At 39.0% G+C, this 23,433-nt stretch overlaps 1 protein-coding gene across 1 annotated transcript in view; it reads left to right on the forward strand.

Moving 5' to 3' along the window:
* LOC150080791 (dnaJ homolog subfamily C member 25 homolog) overlaps positions 1-23,181 on the forward strand; it is a 140,517-nt gene extending 117,336 nt beyond the window's left edge. Inside the window, exon 11 of the mRNA XM_090381220.1 lies at positions 22,950-23,181. Within this exon, the coding sequence (XP_090237346.1) occupies positions 22,950-23,069 (120 nt within the window). The 3' untranslated portion in view covers positions 23,070-23,181. The remainder of the gene's footprint in view (positions 1-22,949) is intronic.
* Positions 23,182-23,433: the final 252 nt, after the last annotated feature.

The raw sequence follows: 23,433 nt of genomic DNA on the forward strand, positions 1-23,433 counted from the left end.
ATACAAGAACACTAAGTCTTAATTGTTTGTACAGTAATGTCAGAAGTGTTGTCAATAAAATGAGTGAATTCGAACTGCTCATTAGGACAAATAACACTGACATAATAAAGCTTACGGATGACGAGTTTCAGTATAGTATGTATAATGTATTTAGGGAGATAGAAGGGGTGGTGGGGTCATGCTTCTTATCAAAAGAAGCCTGAGCATGACGAAAGCCTTCCCAGATTCAGATGTTCCACATGCTAGTATAGAATTTGTATGGTGTGAGATTGTTAGAAGCAAAGGTATAATGAGAGTGGGAGTAATCTACAGGCCAGGTGATTGTAAAGATTATGATAAGAGCCTCTACATGCAAATGGAATGGGCAAGTAAGTGTGAATGTCTTATTTTGGGCGATTTTAATTTGCCTCTGATTGGAGCAAAATGGGAGGGAAACTTCACATGGGGGACAAAATTTGAAAATCAACTAGATGATTGCTATTTGTATCAATATATCAGGGAAAGTACTAGGGAAAAGAATATTCTAGACCTCATCATCACCCATGAACCAGATAGCATAATAGGGCTGACGGTAGAGGAACCAGTAGCAGGAAGTGATCATGGAATTTTAAGGTGGACGATGAAGAGAGAGAGAGAGGTAGCAGTAGTTAAAGGCAAAAGAATGGGTTATAACTTCAGGAAAGGAAATTACGACAGCTTAAGGTGCTACATGGACTCTATTACCTGGGTAGATATCTCACAGAGAGTGAATACAATTGAACTATGGTATACCTTTAAAACATTAATCACAGAAGCCTTGAAGGCATATATACCATTAAAAAATACTCCACGAGGAGGATTCCAAGTTGGATGAATAATGAAGTTGCCAGGTTACTTGAGCAGAAAAAGACAGCATGGAAAAGTTAGAGAGCAATAAAAAGTACAGAAGCTTATAACAGTTACAAATTGATCTGTAATAGTGCCACGGAAAAGGTTAGGCTGGCAAAGGCAGATTATGAGAAATCGCTGGCAAAGAGAGCAAAGAGTGGGGATAAGGAATTCTTCACATATATAAATGCAAAGAGAAGAACAAACCAGATTGGATCCTTATGTAATGGATGTGGGATAGTATTAAATACCCCAGCTGAAGTTGCAGATAAACTCAGCAGTTACTTTGCATCGATATTTACAGAAGAAAAACCCTTTACGTCAATGAGAAATTATGGGAGTGAAGTTGAAAAAAATGTAATTAATTATTTTGAAATTTCACGTGTTTATTTAATAAACCTTTTGAGCCTACAGGCCAGTAAGGCTCCTGGGGTTGATGGTACATACCCTATAATCTTAAGGGAGGTGGCAGGTGAGAGCATTGAACCATTGAGGCTAATTATGTGAGCATCACTGGGTTCGGGAGTGATTCCGTTGGATTGGAAAGTTCTAGTGTATCCCCAATACATAAGGGCAATTCTAAGAGCGAAGTGGGAAATTACTGGCCAGTTAGTCTAACTTCAGTAGTAGGGAAAATCATGGAGACAATGATCAAAGTTAGAATTCAGGATCATTTAGATAGAAATGGCATTCTGAAGGATATTCAATATGGTTTTGTAAATGGAAAATCATGTTTAACTAATCTGCTTAGCTAGTTTGACAGGGTCACTGAAGAGCTGGACTTTAGGAATAATTTCGACATTGTTTATTTGTATTTCAGCAAAGCATTTGACTCAGTCCAAATGAGTGGTTACTTTATAAGCTGGAACAAGTTGGAATCACAGGGAAAATCCTTAGATGGATAGCTGGATGGCTTCAGGGCAGGAGGCAGAGGGTTGTGATAAATGGTTATTCCTCAGATTGGGTTGATGTAAGAAGTGGCGTTCCCCAAGGATCAGTATTAGGACCACTGTTGTTTTTGATTTTCATAAATGACATCGATGAAGGGATAGAGAACATGATGTTTAAATTTGCAGATGGCGTAAAGATTGTTAGAGTAGTTAATGAATGCCGCCAAGCAGAGCTTCTTCAGAATGACCTAGATAGGCTTCAGGGATGGTCAGAAAAATGGCAGCTATTCTTTAATCCAGCAAAGTGTAAGGTATTGCACCTGGGGAACAGTAACCCCAAAATAACTTATACACTTGGCGGGGTTGAACTAAAGCCAGTAGTGGAGGAAAGGGACTTGAGTGTTACAATACCATCAGACTAAGTTCTCTGAACATTGTAGACATGTTGCAAACAAGGCCCATGGTGTCCTGTTGATGATGTATCGAACAATTGCTGGTAGAGATAATGACATCATAATCCCATTGTATAAGGCTATTGTTAGACTACACTTGGAATATTGTGTACAGGTATAGAGACCGCACCTAAAGAAAGACATTGTTGTTCGTTAATGGGTCCAGAGATGGGTAACTTGCCTGGTGAGATCGGCAAAAGGGAGTCCATGTGAGGAAAGACTTCGAATATGTGGGTTGCAGAGCTTGGAAACTAGAAACCACCCCCAAGTCCCTTTCATTCCTTAGAGGAGACTCAATTGAGGTGTTTAAGACTCTGAGAGGCATAAGCAAAACGAATGAGGATGAAATTTTCACGATTATAAAGGATTCTAGAACTAGGGGTCATAATTCCAAGTTACGGAGGAGATGTTTGGACTGGATTGCAGGAAGTTTTATTTTAGCCAGCAAGTTATAAATTATTGGAATGAGTTACCTACATGGGTGGTACAGGCTGACAGTTTGGGGAAATTCAAAGGCCAGCTGGATAATTACCTACAGGAGGAGGGAAATGCTTAGGTTGTCCGTTTCCTTTTCTCTTATTTATTATTATTATTTTTTTTAATTATTTTATTGTATTATTTTTTTGTTATTTTATTATTATTGTTATATATTTATTTTTTTATTTTTTTTATTATTTTTTTATTTACGGTAATACCCCGACTTACGCGAACTCGGAGTTACGCGGTTCTTGATTTTTTCGTTTGGCAACGCTGCCGCCCACTATCTTCAAGGTCGTTTTTCATATGTTATCGATATACGGTGCGACGGCGGAGAATGAGAGCGAAAGATGAACAAAATTCAACTTTGCTGCTTTTATGTTTTTTATATCAGTGAAGGGGAAACACATTTCACCATAATAACGTAAAAACCAACACAATTCCAGCTATCGGTATAATCGCAAATGCAATTAGATCGAGTTTACTACCAGTTTATAACAGATTTCACTAGCAGAAACCAACTGGATTTTTATTGTTTTATGGTAGTAACCCCTAGAAATGTGAGGTGTTAATAGCGTATCCTTTATGGTGTTGTTTATTCAGTTGCTACATGCGCGCAGCTTTGTTTATGCGTATCAAGCGTGCCTCCTCGTTTCGTAATTGTGCTTTATTCCCTAAAAATGAGTAAAATACATAATTAAAAGGTGTGAAAAGGAAGCGTCCTGGTGAAGACACTGCAGATTCAGAGAGAAAAAGAAAAGCAATTATCGATAAACAGAGGCGGACTGGGTCAAAAATTCTTACCCGGGAAAATTTATAGTGGCCTCATACTATGGTTTATGGCCAAAATCACACTGGCCCACCGGGGTTTCCCCGGTAAGGCTTATGGCCAGTCCACCTCTGTCGATAGAGAAAAAATATGAAATTGTGAAACGCTTTGAGCGAAATGAAAGACCATGTGATATTGCACGTGCTACAGACCTAAATGAAGCAACGGCGAAAAGCACATGACAATTGCAAACTTGACAGGTTGAAAATTGAAAAGGGCTCAATTGTAAAGGGCTTAAAAATTTTAGAAAACATAGACTCCAACGAAGAACGCGTTATAGCTACAAAGCAAGGAATAAAAAAATTATTAGCTCGCTACGAAGAAATTCTGCGTGAAAAAAAGAACGCGCTGTGTCGTCAGACGAATTTGTTAGATTTTATGAAGCCATCGACATCGAAATAACTTTTTAATGTAAGTCATTTGTTTTTTTAATACATATTTTGTATTAATATGTATAAAGAACTGCAATTTTATTAATATTTTTCTTCTAAACTAGTGTTTTTTGTTAGTCCTTGGTCTCAATTAAGCAAAATTTATATGTATTTATAGCAAAGTTGTACCCCGACTTACGCGAATTCGACTTACGCGATTTTCGTCGGACCCACCTATCGCGTAACTTCGGGGTATTACTGTATTTATTATTTTTTTTTTTTTGGCTTGTGTAGCATAAGCCATAGGCTTCCTTGCACCATGTGGTCATTACTAATCTAATAAAATCATCATCATCAGCCATTTTCAATCCACTGCAGGATGAAGGCCTCTCCAGCGACTTTCCAGTTCCTTCTGTTTTGAGCACTGGTCATCCATTTACTACCCACAAACTCATGAATTTCATCTATCCATCTCCGCCTTTAGCATTAGCATTAGTAGAGGCATTTGATGCAAGAAAGCAAGCTTATACAGCATCAGCCAAAAAAAAAAAAAAAAAAACCACTTCCACTTCACCCTTCTGTTCGTTCAAAATACCTGTCCAGCTGAGCCTTAAACTTGTTTAGGCTATCAACCTCCACCACAAGGGATGGAAGTCTGTTCCGCCAACCAACCACCCGCTGGCTAAAGGCAAATTTCCGCACGTCTATCCTACATCTGTCTTTCCTCAATTTGAATTTATGCCCTCTCAGGTGATTTTTCTGAGCTAGAGGAAGAATCCCATCAGCATTCAGCATGCTTAAACCATTCAAGGCTTTATACACCTCTATCAGATCACCTCGCTGGTGCCTAGTCTCCAGACACTGTAATTTGCAAAACTTAAGCCTTTCTTCGTAAGAGCACTCTTTTGTTCCATTCACTAATCTTGTTGCCCTTCTCTGTACTCGTTCCAGCAGCTCTACATCCTTCTTGAAATGAGGCCTCCAGACCTGTATACAGTACTCTAGGTGTGGCCTGACCATTGCCTTATACAAGGGAATAATCACCTCCTTATCCCTGCTGGAAAAATTCCTGTATATCATTGACAATACTCCATGCGCTACTTTTGCAGCCCGTCTGCACTGCTCAGAGAACTTCATATCTGCCTGCACAACCACCCCCAAGTCCCTTTCATTCTCTACCACTGTCAGTGTAGTACCACAGAGTTGATACATTGCTCTGGGGTTGCTGTTTCCCATGTGTAGTACTTTACATTTGTCAATGTTAAACTTCATTTGTCACCTCTCAGCCCATCTGCTCAACCTTTCCAGATCCTGTTGCAACAGCATAGTGTCAGTAGTGTCCTTGACAACCCTGCCAACCTTTGTATCATCTGCAAACTTGGACATTAAGCTTGATATACCATCATCAATATCATTTATAAATACAGAAAACAATAATGGACCCAACACTGAGCCCTGAGGGACTCCACTAATAACATTAGTCCACGATGAGCAGTGTCCATTGATTACCACTCTCTGTCTTCTCCCCAGGCGCCTCTGTAGCCAGGTGGGAAGGAGCAGCAGTGCGCAGCACACGCTTCTTGATTAGACCGGGGTTCGAGCCCGTCACCACCAAATACGGAGGATGCGGAAAGGTCAGGGAATGACCACCGCATATCCCGGAGCAATATGGCCTTAGTTGCTAATGCTCCTAAAAACCAAATAACAACAACATCTGTCTTCTCCCCCTCAACCACCCCTTTATCCATAGCAGCAATTTGCCTCCAATGTCACACTGCTCCAATTTGTGTAGCAGTCTTCCATGTGCAACAGTATCAAAAGCCTTTCTAAGATCCAAGTATATACAGGCATACCTCGATTAACGAATAGGATGCGTTCCACGAAATTACTTCGTTAACCGAAACTTCGTTTTCAGAGGTAAAAATACTATGGCCAGAATAGGGATACGTTCCTACGTAAAGAAAATGAAAAGCTTTTTTTCGAACAAAGAAAAGTTTTATTAAATAAACAGTCAACTTACATACAAAGTGAAATCACATTTTAAAATATGAGGTTAAAGTTGATTGTTTATGCTTTTTTTCTCTTTCATTTAACAATTGCCTATACGGAGTTATTGCATTTAACACTGATCGCTTAACTATAACACTTCTTCCTAAATCAGGATCATTTTCACTAAAAAAATTTAAAACGTTTTCAATGTCATTTAAGCACCTTTTTAAATCTTTGGTTGTTAACACTTTTTCGGCAGGAACTTCTTTAACTTCGCCTTCATTATCTTTGTCTTCGTTGCTAACAAGGTTTTCTAAATCTTCCACTGAAAAACCATCATCTTCTGCATTCAATAAATTTCTAACATCCTCTTCATCGACATTTTCGAAACCTATTGATTGAGCCATCTGGATAACTTCATTTCTAATTTCTTGGATGTTATTTTCTTCTTATAGTACAACTTCTGGCCATATTTTGCGCCAAATTCCATTTAAGCATTTCTTAGTGACTTCTTTCCAAGAACTATCAATGTTTTCAATTGCGTTTTTAATGGTGTAGTTTTTCCAAAAAGTTTTAACTGTCATTTCCTCTTTATCCTCTAGTTCAGGTAAATTGCTTAAAATTCGACGCAGATAATAAGCTTTAAATGATGCTATTACTCCCTGATCCAATGGTTGAATCAGGAAAGTTGTGTTTGCTGGAAGAAACACAACTTTGACAGGAATGCATGTGTCCAACGTGTTAAGATCAGTAGGATGTCCCGGAGCATTGTCTAACAACAAAAGAGCTTTTTCTTCAAAGTTGTTTTTTTTTGACAATACCGTTTTACTCCAGGACAAAAGTGGTTAACAAACCAATCAGTAAATAACTCCTTGGTAACCCACGCTTTTCTATTTGCTTTCCATATTACAGGTAAATTCATTTTTATGTTACCTTTTAACGCCCTCGGATTTTCTGAATGGTAAACTAATAACAATTTTAATTTATAATCGCCAGAGGCATTTGATCCAAAGAGTAACGTTAAACGGTCTTTGGCTGCTTTGAACCCAGCAGCTGATTTTTCTTCAATAGAAATGAAGCTTTTTGTTGGTAGCCGTTTCCAGAACAAACCGCTTTCGTCAACATTGAACACCAAATTTGGTGGAAAATTTTCACGTTCAATTAATATTTCCTTTAGTTTTTCTGGAAACTTATTTGCAGCTTCTCCTGTTAATTTTACACTATGAATCCTGGCCCGTTTTTTTAAATTTCTCGAACCAACCACGAGAAGCCCCAAGGGTTTCCGTAATTTCTTCAGTTTGTTTAGATTTCAGGTGATTAAACAAAAATAATGCTTTTTCTTGAATGACCATTTGACTTAAAGGCATATGACGTTGTGACATATCATCTATCCACAAACTTAACATTTTCTCCATTTTTTCTAAAATTGGATTCTTTAAGCGAGTTAATTTTGCCGCTGTAACATCTGTACAATTCTGAGCAGACTGTTTTATTTTTTCTGATTGACTTAGTATGGTTGTTAAAGTTGATTGCGCTAATCCTAAAGAATGTGCCACATCGGATTTTCTTTCGCCGCTTTCAACACGTCGTACGATATTTAGTTTAGTTTCCAAAGAAATTGCTTTTCTTTATGTTAAATGGGGCTTGAAATTGCGGACTTCGTTATATCGAGGCTTCGTTATCAGAGGTAACGTTAACCGAGGTATGCCTGTAATATCAAAGTTATTCCCTGCATCCAGTTCTTTTGTGACTGCATCATAGTATCCAATCAAGTTGGTCAGGCAAGACTTCCCCTTAACAAAACCATACTGTGTCTGAGCTATAACTGAAGTCTTGTCTAAATGATCCTGCAGTGCTTCTTTAACCAGTGCCTCCATTAATTTTCCTGGAACAGAAGTTAAGCTCACAGGTCTATAATTACTTGTGTCAGCCTTTGATCCTCCTTTGTGAATTGGGGTCACATTTGCATATTTCCAGTCTATTGTTACCTCCCCTGAGTCCAAGGACGCTCTCATAATTATGGTTAAGGGTTTGCTTACTTCCTTTGCTGCCTCCTTTAATATAACTGGATAGATCCCATCTGGGTGCCTTTCTTGTGTTATCTTCAACAGTTTCTCCTCCACTTTACTCCCAGTTATTTCAAGATTCTGTAGCTTACTGCTAGAGTTGAATACACCTCTGGCATTCCCCTTGCTGAATAACTCCTCATGTGTGAATGTCGATGCAAAATATTCATTTAGTTTGTTAGCTACCTGAGCAGGATCATCAACAGTTGACCAATCAATATCAAGTGGACCAATCTGATTCATCCCCTTCCTTCTAGAGTTTACATAAGTAAAGAACTCTTTGCTGTTTTTCTTTGCATCCCTTGCCAAGGATTTCTCGTAATCTGCCTTCGCCTGCCTAACCTCCTTTGTAACTTGGTTGCATATCAACTTGTATCTATCATAGGCGTCTGTGTCATGTGTTAATTTGTAAGTATCCCATGCATTTTTCTTCTCTGCCATATGCCTCATTAGTTCATCTGACATCCATTTTGGCCTAAACCTTGAACAATATTTCTTAGTTGGTATGTAAAGCCTAGTACCTTCCAAGATAAGTTCTTTGAATGCTTCCCATTTTGAATTTGCTGTTGGTAACATCATCAGTTGGTCCCACTGTATAGAATTTAAATACTGTCTCAGTCCATCGTAGTCGCCTTTACGGAAGCAATAGCCCTTCCCTTTACCCCTAATGGTAGTTACCTCTTTGAGTAAATCCCACTTCAGCACACTGTGATCACTGCCACCTAGTGGTTCATTTATCTGCAGATTCCTAATGCATGAAGAATCACTGCTGATAATCAAATCAAGAGTATTACTCCCTCTAGTTGCCTCCCGAACATGCTGATGTAGAAAACAATCATCCAATAAATCCACAAAAGCCCTGCTAGTGTGTGAGTAACCAGCCCCCAAATTCCAGTCAATATCTGGGAAATTAAAATTTCCCATTATAAGACTCTCTGATTTACTGGCCCACTCTATTTCCCTGTACAGTTCCTTATTATACTCATCAGAGTCATTAGGCCTATAGCACACTCCTACTCTCAATTTTGATCTCCCAATGCTTATGTCACACCAAACTGACTCAACACTGCACTGTCCGGCGATGTCGACTGGCTTCACTTCCTTGGTTTTTATGTGTTTCTTAACTAATAGCATAACCCCTCCCCCCTTCCTATCCTGTCTATCCTTTCTGTAGACATTGTACTCCTCAAATTGCAGTTCTGCATCCCTTATATCTGTGTGACACCACGTCTCTGATATCCCAACAATATCTGCCTTTGATGTTTTGAGCAATACCTCAAATTCATCAAATTTATTTACTAAACTCCTAGCATTGGTGTACACGCAAGTATACCTGCACCTGTTTCTATTGTTAGCTACCCTAACACAACCCATGTGTTTACTTGTACCGCAATGGCTCCCAGCAGTCTCTGAAATACCATGCATCTCGTTTTTCAGGCTTCTGCTCATTCTAATAGAAGCAGTGCAAGAATCTCTTTCACCTCTGCCAGTGGCTACTGTCAATCTATTGGTCTTTGTCTCCCCCCAAGCTAGCAGTTTTCTGACCCACCTACCACTGCCTCGATAGTCTTCCAGGTTTTCTTCTAGCTCCTCTTGGATACCATTCTGTTATTTTCTTAGTCCATCTGTCATCATGTCTTCGAGCTATGTGTCCTGCCCAAGACCATTTTAGTTCTTTAGTTTTGATAAGAATGTCCTTTACTTGAGTTTGCTGCCTAATCCATGTGTTTCTCTTCTTATCTAACAGTCTGATTCCCAATATGATTCGTTCCATTCTTCGCTGTGTAGTTCACAGCTTCTCTTCCATTCTTTTGGTGAGTGCCCAAGTTTCACTTCCATAAGTCATGGTGGGGAGTATACATTGGTTCATTATTTTACGTTTCAAACAAACTGGGATATTGCTCTTCAATATGTGACTATATTTCCGGAATGCTATCCATCCAAAATTTTTTCTTCTCTTGACTTCCAGCCATTTATCATTATTACAGCTAATAACTTGTCCTAGATAAGTATATGACTCCACCTTTTCAATTACTTCTCCTTCAATCATTATTTCCCTTTCCATGGCATACTTGTTCATCATTACTTTTGTTTTAGCCATATTCATCTTTAGTCCAAAATCCTTACTAACTTGCATAACTGATTAAGATTTTCCTCTAATTCTTTGGGATCGTGGCTTATGACCACAATGTCATCTGAAAATCGTTTAGGTACGCTCCTGTTCACATTGACTCCTTTCTACGACCAGCCTAATCTTCTGAAAGCTTTCTCAAGGGCAGCAGTAAATAGCTTCGAAGATATTGTGTCTCCTTGTCGAACTCCTTTCTCAATTTTAAATTTTCCTACTGTCTTTGTCTACTCTAATAAAGGAGGTAGCATTCTCACATATTTTCTTCAAAATCATGATATGTGGGGTGTCTATGCCTTCTCTTTCCACTCCCCGAAACATTGCCTTATGCTGTATGGAGTCAAATGCCTTTTCATAATCCACAAATGCCAGGCATAATGGTGTTTTTTATTCATTTGCTTTCTCCATTAGCTGTGATATTATGTGAAGGTGATCCATAGTTGAGAATCCTGTCCCAAAGCCAGCTTTCTCTTTCAGTTGATTCTCATCAAGTATTCTTTCTAATCTGTTAGTAATGACCCTTGTGAACAACTTGTCGATTAGCATTAGTAGAGGCATATGATGCAAGAAAACAAGCGTATGCAGCATCAGCCAAAAAAAAAACCCACTTCCACTCCTCCCTCCCCCTCCGCCCTTCACCCCTCCGTTTGTTCGAAATACCTGTCCAACTGAGCCTTAAATTTATTTAGGCTATCAACTTCCACGAAAAGGGATGGAAGTCTGTTCCACCAACCAACTACCCGCTGGCTAAAGGCAAATTTCCGCACGTCTATCCTACATCTTTCTTTCCTCAATTTGAATCTATGCCCTCTCAGGTGATTATTCTGAGCAAGGGGGAAGAATCCCATCAGCATTCAGCATGCTTAAACCATTCAAGGCTTTATACACCTCTATCAGATCACCTCGCTGGTGCCTAGTCTCCAAACACTGTAATTTGCAAAACTTAAGCCTTTCTTCGTAAGAGTACCCCTTTGTTCCATTCACTAATCTTGTTGCCCTTCTCTGAACACGTTCCAGCAGCTCTGCATCCTTCTTGAAATGAGGCCTCCAGACCTGTATTCAGTACTCAAGGTGTGGCCTGACCATTACCTTATACAAGGGAATAATCACCTCCTTATCTCTGCTAGAAACATTCCTGTATATCATTGAGAAGACACCATGAGCTACTCTTGCAGCCCGTCTGCACTGCCCAGAGAACTTCATATCTGCTGACACAATTACCCCCAGGTCCTTTTCATTCTCTACCACGGTCAGTGTAGTACCACAGAGTTGATATGTTGCTCTGGGTTGCTGTTTCCCATATGTAGTACTCTTCATTTGTCAATGTTAAACTTCATTTGCCGCCTCTCAGCCCATCTGCTCAACCTTTCCAGATCCTGTTGCAGCAGCATAGTGTCAGTAGTGTCTTTGACAACCCTGCCAACCTTTGTATCGTCTACAAACTTGGACATTAAGCTTGATATACCATCATCAATATCATTTATAAATACAGAAAACAATAATGGAACCAACACTGAACCCTGATGAACTCCACTAATAACATTAGTCTGGGATGAGCAGTGTCCATTGATTACCACTCTCTGTCTTCTCCCCCTCAACCACGCCTTTATCTATAGCAGCAATTTGCCTCCAATGCCACACTGCTCCAATTTGTGCTGCAGTCTTCCATGTGCAACAGTATCAAAAGCCTTTCTAAGATCCAAGTATATAATATCCAAGTTATTCCCTGCATCCAGTTCTTTTGTGACTGCATCATAGTATCCAATCAAATTGGTCAGGCAAGAATTACCCTAACAAAACCATGCTGTGTCCGAGCTATAACTGAACTCTTGTCTAGATGATCCTGTAGTGCTTCTTTAACCAGTGCCTCCATTAATATTCCTCGAACAGAAGTTAAACTTACAGGTCTATAATTACTTGTGTCAGCCTTTGATCCTCCTTTGTGAATTGGGGTTACATTTGCACATCTCTAGTCTGTGGGTACCTCTCCTGAGTCCAAGGAAGCTCTCATAATTATGGCTAAGGGTTTGCTTACTTCCTTTGCTGCCTCCTTTAATATAACTGGATAGATCCCATCCACTCCAGGTGCCTTTCTTGTGTTTATCTTCAAAAATTTCTCCTCCACTTTACTCTCAGTTATTACAAGATTCTCTAGCTTACTGCCAGAGTTGAATACACCTCTGGCATTCCCCTCCCTGAATAGCTCCTCATGTGTGAATGTCGATGCAAAATATTCATTTAGTTTGTTAGCTACCTGAGCAGGATCATCAATGTTTGACCCGTCAATATTGAGTGGACCAATCTGATTCATCCCCTTCCTTCTAGAGTTTACATAGGTAAAGAACTCTTTGCTGTTTTTCTTTGCATCCCTTGCCAAAGCTTTCTCATAATCTGCCTTCGCCTGCCTAACCTCCTTTGTAACTTGGTTACAGATCAACTTGTATCTATCATAGGCTTCTGTGTCACGTGTTAATTTATATGTATCCCATGCATTTTTCTTCTCTGCTATATGTCTCATTAATTCATCTGACCTCCATTTAGGCCTAAACCTTAAACAATATTTCTTAGTTGGTATGTAAAGCCAAGATAAGTTCTTGTAGCTTCCAAGATAAGTTCTTTGAATGCTTCCCATTTTGAATTTGCTGTTGGTAACATCTTCAGTTGGTCCCACTGTGTAGAATTTAAATACTGTCTCAGACCATTGTAGTTGCCTTTACGAAAGCAATAACCCTTCCCTTTACTCCTGATGGTAGTTACATCTTTGAGTACATCCCACTTCAGCACACTGTGATCACTGCCACCTAGTGGTTCCTTTATCTGCAGATTCTTAATGCATGAAGAATCACTACTGCTAATCAAATCAAGAGTATTACTCCCTCTAGTTGCCTCCTGAACATGCTGATGTAGAAAAAAATCATCCAATAAATCCACAAAAGCCTTGCTAGTGTGTGAGTGACCAACACACAAATTACAGTCAATATCTGGGAAATTAAAATCCCCCATTTTAAGACTCTCTGATGTACTGGCCCACTCTGTTTCTCTGTACAGTTTCTTATTATACTCATCTGTGTCATTAGGCTTATAGAACACTCCTACTCTCAATTTTGATCTCCCAATGCTTATGTCGCACCAAACTGACTCGACACTGCACTGCCCAGTGATGTCGACTCGACTGGCTTCACTTCCTCGGATTTTTTGTGTTTCTTAACTAATAGCATAACCCCTCCTCCCTTCCTATCCTTTCTTTAGACGTTGTACTCCCCAAATTCCACTTCTGCATTCCTTATATCTGTGTGACACCACGTCCCTGATATCCCAACAATATTCGCCTTTGATGCTTTGAGCAATACCTCAAATTCATCAAATTTATTTACCAAACTCCTAGCATTGGTGTACACGCACGTATACATGCACCTGTTTCTGTTCTTAGCTACCCTATACAATTAAACACAACCCATGTGTTTACTTGTATCGCAACGACTCCCAGCAGTCTCTGAAATATCCTGCATCTTGTTTTTCAGGCTTCTGCTCATTCCAATAGAAGCAGTGCAAGAATCTCTTTCACCTCTGCTAGTGGCTGCTGTTAATCTATTAGTCTTTATATCCCTCCAAGGTAGCAGTTTTCCGACCCACCTAACACTGCCTCGAATGCATCAGCAAATATTCTTGTACCCTTTCTATTTAAGTGTATCCCGTCCCTGTAGAAGCAGTCTCTCCTGTTAGCAAGTACAGTCCAGCATGAAAAAATTCTACACCTTGAGCCTTGCACAATCTTTTGAGGGCCGAATTGATCGACAAGGTTCTCATCATATACTCCCTCCTATCGTGTCTGGGCAGAATTGCAGACACTTTCAAATTCAACCCTAATTCATGGCTTTTTTTCAACATTGATCTGTACTTATTAAGTAATTCTGTCAGTCTGTTACTCTTGATATCATTAGTGCCAACTGTACAACTATATCACTTTTTGTGCCCTTAAAAGATGATATCCGCTCTACAACGTCATCAACCTTTGCCCCTGGCAGACATACCTTGACCCTGTTCCACCTATCCTTTTTACAAAGCATGTTCCCCGTTTCCCTGACAATAGATTCACCAACAACTACTAGTTTCTGTGGGACCAGCGCAATTCTGCCTTGGGGGGGGTTGCTGCTGTGTTTCGTGATGAACAACTGCAACCTCTGGCGTTGAAGTGGGCAGCTGAGAGCTTGATGGGCTTCTCAATTTAGTTCCTTTGAGGGCATCCACCCTGTCCTTCAAGCTCTCATATAGGCCCATAACGACCCATAACTGAGTTGTTTCCTGATTTCGTTATAGATGTGGGATAACAAGCTAATTTGTCTATAATTTCCAATTTCTGATTTATCTCCTTTCTTATGCAGTAAAACTATGATTGCATTATTCCCCTGCTTAGGCGCCACACCTTTTCTAATGCACTTTGTGAAGAGCCTTGCCAGTTTTTGTTTTATGTCTCTTCCTCCTAATTTTAACAATTCTATAGTAACTTCATCTTCCCTCGGGGCTTTCTGATTCTTCATTTTCTTCAATGCATGTTCTACCTCATCAGGAAGAATATTGGGTTATGTCGTATGTGTTGCTAATTTTCAATCCATCTTCCCCACTGCTGGCATTATTCCCTCACTCCTTGTATAATTCTCTATAGTAGTCTTCTGCTATTTGAATTATGCCTTCTCTGCTGTTTATAAGTACTATTCTTCAGTTTCAGTATCATTTGTCTTTCTTGTGTATGCTCATGGCTGCTGATTTAAATCCTTTGTTTTCCCTTAATGCTTGTTCTACTTTTTCTTGTATTAAATCTTATGCCCTCTCTGAATCTCTTTCTAATGGCTTTGCATAACTCAGTATACTCAATTTTGTCCTTGTCAGTGTTTATCTTGTTCTTCATTTTTCACCTTCGGTTCATCATAAGTGTTTCTTGACTAATATTTTCTTCTTTGGATTTCTTTTTCCCTATAGGTTTCTTGGGCTTTATCACTTTCAGAAAGTTGTAATATTCATCGTCGATATCTTTGTCCTCAGCAGTCTGCAGAAGCTCAAACTTGTTCTTAAGTTCCAGTACACACTGCTTTTTCTTCTCTTCTGTTATCTCAAAGACCTTTGTATTATTTACTCGAGTCACTTTTTTCCTTTCCTACATCTATATCAAGTGTACATCATACCATTCTGTGATCACTTCCAACATTTACCTTATTCAGGACGGTAACATCATTGACAATATATCTTCTGTTAGTGAGGACGAAGTCGATTTCATTAGTTGTTAATCCATTTGGATTCTTCCATGTCCACTTTTTGTTCACCCTTTTCTTGAAAAAAATGTTCATTACTGACAATCATTGAGATTCTGGAAATTCCACGTCTTTCGCCTCTTTCATTTCTTTCACCAATTCCAAAATTTCCTATGCTATGAACACCACCTATTGGACACCAAAGAGGAGTAGCAAATGGACAATGCCTTCAGCCATTTCGCCTAGGACCTCTTCACAACAAGACTTGAGACAGCCATTCTAAACAATTAAAAGAAATAAAACGAGGGTGTGCAACAATCCAGATCTTTTTCAAGTTGCCCAGGCAGGATATAAATACTGGAGCAGACATACCTTGATAGTGACAAATTAAGAATATGACTAGTAACACAAGGACCCCAACAGGAAAATAACAACATTGCAGACATCCCCTGCCAAGCCTGACAACAAACACCAGAAAGGACACTCAACCACGAAGATGACTGCAGCTCTGCTGCCACTTTACCGATTGGTGAACTCATCAGGCATCTTGCCTGGCCCACTTTCTCCCTCTATCCTGGCAGGGGAGGTGGTTCTTGCCATCTCCTCCCCTCCCCACCACCCTCTTCTTCATCTTCTGATGAGACATGGGCCTGCCCACTGATACTTGTGGTTGCTTTATCTATTGTCCCCATACTTCTACCTTTTCTCCCCAGTCTTCAGTCTCCCACCCCTACTCTAACTGTACTGCCAGCGAAAAGCAAATGCCCCCTCACAATAAAAATTTAAAATATCTAAATTAACACACTTGGGACCTAAAATTTAAATTGTCTAAATTAACACACTTTCAGCCTAACTACATTCTAGCATATGTCACCCCCTTTTTTTTTTTTTTTTTTTTTTAAGGCCCAAGCCGCTGAAATCTCAGGAAATTAGGTGGCAGGGCCTGCCAGAGTAAAAATTCAAGCTACTGGGTACCTGGTCTGCCTCTACAAGGCCAAGTGTGGGCAACATTGTGATCCAGCAGGGGTCTAGTGGCTAAATGGCCAGATGAACAACGATACACAACATTACACACATAGACTATCCATATACAGCAGGCTCTTGATTTACCGGGAAGCAGATTAACCGGGACACTTCAAGTTCCAAATTAAAAAAAAAAAAAAAAAAAAAATCAACCAGAAATCATAAAATTCAAGTAATAAATAGAATAGGTATAAACAGATGCTTTGCAAGTCGTAAATAAACAGATGCTTTGCAAGTCGTAAATAAGCGACATTATAAGTTGTCATTGTCATTGGGGAGATTAGTATACCTATTATCTTGCAACCTCTGCTGTCTTCACACTCGCCGCTCAAAAAAAAAAGAGAACAAATGTTTAGTTTGTTTTAGTGTGTTGTGTTGATCGTTGTGCTCCGTTGCACTGCAAAAAGACAAATTCTGTTTCGTTATTTGTCAGGGATGTCAAATTTTTTTTACAGTAAAATTTTTTTTTTATTTTAGAAATCACAAAAATGTTGGGTAAACACAAAAGAGTTGCACTTTCAGTTAAACAAAACTTGAAATTATTCAAAAGTTTGAAAATGGTACATCAGTTAAATCTCTAATGAACCATTATAATGTTGGTGACCAAACCATATGCAACATCGTAAAAAATATAGGAACGCTATAGACTTAAAATCGACATCGCAAAAAAATAAACGGAAGCATTGTATTGGACACGCGATAGTGCGTGGTAAGTTTTTTCATTTTTTATCTATAGCCATATTTTTTTACGTAGATTGCTGAACATTTTTTTGTTACAGTAAGTCCCCTCACAATAAAAATTTAAAATGTCTAAATTAAAACACTTGGGACCTAAAATTTAAAATGTCTAAATTAACACACTTTCAGCCTAACTATATTCTACCGTATGTCGCCTCTTTTTTTTTTTTAAGGAATCCTGATTTACACAGCTACAGATTTATGTAAAAAATTTTTCGCTCACATTTTTTTTTTTTTTTTTTTAAGATTGCAACAAACAAATTGATAAATCGATATAAGCAATCAATAACGACAATCACGACACGCATAAATTGCACAAGTGAGATATGGAGTAACAAGCAAAAAATAGGAAAGAAGAGAAGATTCTTACAATTTATTTATGGTTTTTTTTTTTTATAAGACTGAGGATTTCAGTGAAGGGGACACAGAATTCCAGCTATCTGTATATTTGCAAATGCAATAAGATATAGTTTACGACCCATTTATAATTAGATGCACGAACAAAAAAGCCCAATACCATGGAAAGTGCAAATTGTTTTTATTGTTTTATGGTAGTGATCTCCAAAAATGTTCGGTCCTGCTGCCAAGGATTTGGCAATAGGACCGAACTAACACCAGATGATATCTCCACTACCCTCAGACTGTGCTTAACAGGTGGTGCAATTATGTTCGACTCCATTTACCAACAGGTGCACGGCACAGCCATGGGTTCCCCAGTTAGTTCTGTCACGGCAAATATTGCGATGGAAGAAGGGAGGGTCGTGCATTTGTGGATGATGTGTTTGTGGTTATCCCCAGAAATTCGGGTAACCGACTCTTAGACCACCTCAATTCTCTGTCGCCTTTCATAAAATTCACCATCGAGCTAGAATCGGACAATACCATACCATACTTAAACACCCTTGTCTGACGCGAGGGCATGCGCTTGAAGACCACTGTCTATCGTAAACCAATGTGTGCTGGCCAGTTTACCAACTTCCAGTCAGCATGCATGTGCAGCCATCTTCTTGCCACTGCATGAACTTTGTTAACCTGTGCCTGGACCCACTCTAGTTCTGTAGATGAGAGGTGCACTGAGATTGCTAAACTCAAGGCAGATCTTGCGAGGTGTGGCTATCCCACCAATACCCTTGACAGGTGTGACCTACAGACACATGACCATGTAGCGACCTACAGACACATGACCATGTAGCGACCAACAGGAACATCCAAGGTAATCATACTACCCAAACCTATCACAACAGGTTTCTAGGGTCCTAAAATCAAATGGGATAAAATGCATACAACTCCCAGGCAGAAAGTTACAATCCCTCCTCTCTAAAGTGAAAACACTGTTTCCCACCTTACTACAAAGTGGTCTAGTCTACTGCATCGTTTGCCGTGACTGCACTAGCTGCTACATTGGGGAAACTGGGAGACGGCTTGGAAAACGTCTTTCAGAACACGAAAGAGCCATCCGCTTATCGGACATAGAACATTCGGCCATTGCCGAACACTTCTGGTCAACCCACATCGCGATGTCATGATTGTTTAGATAGGTCCTGCGTCTACCGGCGACATGCCTGGTTGGAGTCGTTAAAATCACATGCTCTAATACCTCAGTCAACAGGAGCAGTGGATGTCGTGTCCACCCCATCATTGAAGCAACCCTTTTGATGAATGACAGACGTTGGCAATGTTCACATGCGTCACAGCCACAGGCTTCAACATCAAACAATTAACCATCACATCACGCAGTTCATATGCATGACTGGCAGTACATGCCCCCATGTTCCACACTTTTAACTGTCAGTTTGACTAATGAAGGTTAACAAACTAATCAAAAGCTTTTGTATGTATTTAATGTAATATGTGTGTTTCCAATTAATATTAAACTTGTCATTATTTATTCTGTCTCCATTTCGCTCTGTGTCACGCAATAATCAACAATAATATTCATTAGGCCAAATTTAATATGCAGAGGTGGATGGAAAACATTTATTGGATCCACTAAGACCACACATATTGAGGAGGGTGGGGTTATAAATTCAAATTGAGGAAGGACGGTTGCAGGATAGATGTGTAGAAGTTAGACTTCAGCCAGTGGTGGTTGATTGTTAGAACAAGTTTGTATCTGTTTTTGTGGAAGTGGGTAGTTTGAATATATTCAAGGAAGAACTAGACAAATTATTGGAGAGGATGAACATGTGATTTGGGAAGGGTTTTTCCCTAGATGATGCTTTATAAGCTTGCTTTCTTGCATAGTAATATTAATACCAACTGAATAGATCTCATCCACTCCAGATACCTTTCTACTTCTTGCTTCAGCAGTTTCTCCTTCAACACTTTCTTCTCAGTTATTACAAAACCATTCAGTTCCCTGCCAGAATTTGACTCACTTCTGGCATCATCCATCCCTAAAAAAACTCCATGTGTGAATGTAGATCCATAACCTGAGTTGGATCAACAGTTATTCCATTCGTATATAGTGGAGTAGTGTGTTTCAACTCCTTCTTCTACTGTTTACATAAGTGAAGAAGTCTTTCCTGCTTTTCTTTCCCAGAGATTCTTGTAATCTGCCTTGGCTTGAATAATCTGCTTTGTGACTTGATTTGTGACTTGCTGCCACATGTCTTATCAGCCCATTTAACATCTATTTAGGTGTATTCCTTGAACTGTATCTCTTAGTTGGTATAAAAATGTCCTAGTCTGTGATAGCATTCCTGAATGCTTCCCATTTAGAATTTGCTGTTGGTAACTTCTTCAGTTGGTTCTGCTGCATAGAATTTAAAAACTGACTCAGACCGCTGTAGTCACCTTGAAAGAAAAAACCCTTTCCTTGCTTTTGATGGTAGTTAAATCCCATATTAATACATAGTAATCACTGCTGATAATCAAATCTGAGTATTGCTTTCTCTTGTTATCTCTAACATGCTGGTGTAGGAAATGATCATCCAATAAATCCACAAAAGTCTTTCTGCTGTGTGTGTCTAATCCACAAGTTTCAGTCAATATCCGGAAAGTTCAAGTCTCCCATTGTAAGACATTCTGATTTACTGGCTCATGCCTCTACAGTTCATGCCTCTACAGTTCATTATACTCATCACAGTCCTTCAAATAAGCCTCTGGGGTTGGATAAGTTCTGACTGATAATAACTGCAATGCAACACACCAACCATCTATAACTGAAACTTTATTAAAATAATAATGATATAAGACTGGATAAAATTCTGTAAAAAAATATAAAAATACAAATAAAATACACCAATTGTACAATTAAAAGCAATAAAATGCTAAAAAAAGATAGATAAATAAAACATGAAATTACACTACACTGAATTAAAAGCGATAAAAACAATAGTAGCGTTCAGAGGCAACCTCCTCCTTTATCAACAGTAAGATTTTACTATAACCATACATTCTAAATAACTGCAGGATCACAGTTTGCATCATGTGTTTTCATAGGAGCATGGACATTGTCCTTTACATGTGCACGGAAACTGGAAATGGTTTGGGACCATGCCAGGTGGAACAATTCATCCCTCCCAAGAATTACGGTTTCAGAGAGGGGATGAATATGGATTCCCCTGTTTCTGTTAATGGTATTGTGTTCTAAAGAACTAATCTGCAAGCTCTTGAGCCATTTGCGGTTCTAATATCTGTGCGAACGATCAACTATGACAGGGAGAAGCTATTAAGAAAGTTGAGAACCTCGTTCTCCCTCGCCTCTGTATAATGGCAAATGCATTGTCGACATATCGTTTCCATGCAGCAGGAGGAGGAGGGGAGACAAAGCAGGCCCAACAAAAATCCTAGACTACAGCTCTTCCATGGCTAATTTATTCAGTTTACCTTGGATGTGGAAATAGACTACCCTCCTTTCCTTGATGTGTTGGTTTATAGAGATAGCACCAGAGTAAAAATGAGACTATATAAAACACCTATGTGCTGGGGAGAATATACACATTATAACATGGCACAGGCCAACAATCATAAGAAGTGTTATTAGGGCCTTGTTGGATAGGGCTGTGTCTCACTCTAGCTCCTCCAAGGATAGAAAGGAGATTAAACGTGTCACGGCAGATCTCTGAAAATGCAGGTACCCCCGGAAGATCTTGGATAAATATATTCAGGAAGCAGAACACGGACGAAGAGAGCCATTCTCACCCATTGCCTCCACATACACTCCCTATTATTTGGGCTCAACGGAGTGGATCTCCCAAATATTATGTACCTGTCAGACACGCTGTGTGCAGCTGCCAGGGCAAAGATTGCACACAGTCATGTCAAAGGTGAAAGATCCTGTACCTGTTGTGAGGGTACAAGTGGGATCATATATGAGATCAAATGTCCGGACTGTTAGGGGTGGTGTTGATCAGACAAAACACAGGTTCAGAGGTCATACGGGGGAGCATATTAACGCAATAAAGACCACAGGCTTTACTGCGTTAATATGCTTCCCGGTATGACCTCTTATGGGAAATCTGCTGTGGCTGAACATTTCTGCCACCAAATTTCTCCAGGCAGTGATGTCATAGTTGATCATTTGCACAGATATTGGAACCGCAAATGGCTCAAGAGCTTGCAGATTTGTTCTTCAGAACATAATACCATTAATAGAGACAGGGGAGTCCATTTTTATCTCCTCTTTGAAACCATAATTCTTGGATGGGATGAATGGTTCTGCCTGGCACGCTCCCGAGCCGTTTCCAGTTTCCATGCACTTGTGGAGAATAATGCCCATGCTCCTACGTTAACACATGCTGTGAGTCATGACAGTTAGGCCTTACTGTTGATAAAAGATGTGGTCGCCTCTGAGAGCTACAGAGTTGTTTTTATCGCTTTTAAATCCGTATAGTGTATATCATGTTTTATTTTTATCCGTCATTTTTCCAGCATTTTATCCAGTGTTATATCATTATTATTTTATAAAGTTTCAGTTATAGATGGTTGGTGTGTTGCATTGCAGTTATTATGACTCATCACAGTCATTAGCTTATAACACACTACTACCATCTTTTTTTTTTTTTTTTCCCCAGTCCTTGTGTGTCATCCAACTGACTCAATTGCATTGGCCACCCATATCATCTGGGTGCACTGTCTGTTTCTTAACCAAGAGCATTTCTCCGCTCTTAGTATTAATGTAGTACAATTTCACCTGCAATTGTGTTTACTCTTAATAACATTAACAGCCCTCATCCAGGGGCTCCATCTGGTGAGTATGGGCTTGGCACACCCAGGGTCCTGAGCTGGATATCATCATTCTTCCCTTTCTTGGTGATTCCTTTCTACTTCTCTCTCTCTCAGGGTAATAGGGAAATTTTTTTTTTTTTTTTTTGGCTGGTGCAGCATAAGGCTTCCTTGCACCATATGGCTAATAATAATAATAATAATAATATTGCTGTTCATGTGTTATATTAAACTTATGAAACTTCTTTCTAAATTGTGGCAAAGTTTTCTGCTTGAATCATTCTAAGAAAATTGTTAACCAAGAATCAAATGGGAAAAGTGTTTTCATTCTGGAAGATGGAGGGAGTACACACATTTATCATGATTCCTTAGCTAATGTTTTATTAGTTATGGACAATGAGGTTCCCATATGTCTCCATTTTTTTTTTTTTTTTTTTTTTTGTACATTCAGCTAATTCATTTAGCAAGGACCTTGCCAGATGAAAGTTTATGCTTTCACAAGACCAGTGAGAGGATTCTCCAGGTCTGTTAAATATTAAGAATATGCTTTTCCAAATTGTGAAATACAAGATAAAAGATCATAATAATAAAATGCAGCTATTAAATAGATCAACAAAAATTGAATGCAGATTTGTCAGAGTAAACTAAATGATAATTTTCAATGTTCAGTTCTTTTGTTCTGAAAATATTTCTTTCTCCTAAAGGCATGGAAACAAGCCAAAGATGATGAAATGAAAGCTCAACTGGCTCACAGTTCTCGATACAAAAGTTATAGGAGGTATATGAGAAGTCATGGTCCTGGCCAATTTACCTTTGAGGACTAAAAATTGACGAAATGCCAATTTTTGCAACATCGCTGCTACTTTATATGTTGAGTTATGAAGATTGTTTAAACTGTATTTCTAAGTTAATGAAATATATGACTTATTTTTCTGCTTTTCTGTGTATGAGACCGAAATGGGATTTGGGGGACAGAAAATTAATGCACTGCTTCTTATTTTTTTTTATGAATTGGAAATGTATTTTTCCTTAAGAAAATAATGCAAGATTATTTGAAATGCATAGATTCCAGTACACCATTTTAAAAAATAAAATGTTAAATTATTATTAAAAAGAGAGAAAAGAACAGCATTATTTTTGCATACCTTTTTTTTTTTACCTCATTTTCAAAAATTTTCTGTAACTTAA

This window comes from Mastigoproctus giganteus, chromosome 9 (genome assembly GCF_048544385.1).
Source record: "Mastigoproctus giganteus isolate SK-2022 chromosome 9, ASM4854438v1, whole genome shotgun sequence".
Lineage (NCBI taxonomy): Eukaryota > Metazoa > Arthropoda > Arachnida > Uropygi > Thelyphonidae > Mastigoproctus > Mastigoproctus giganteus.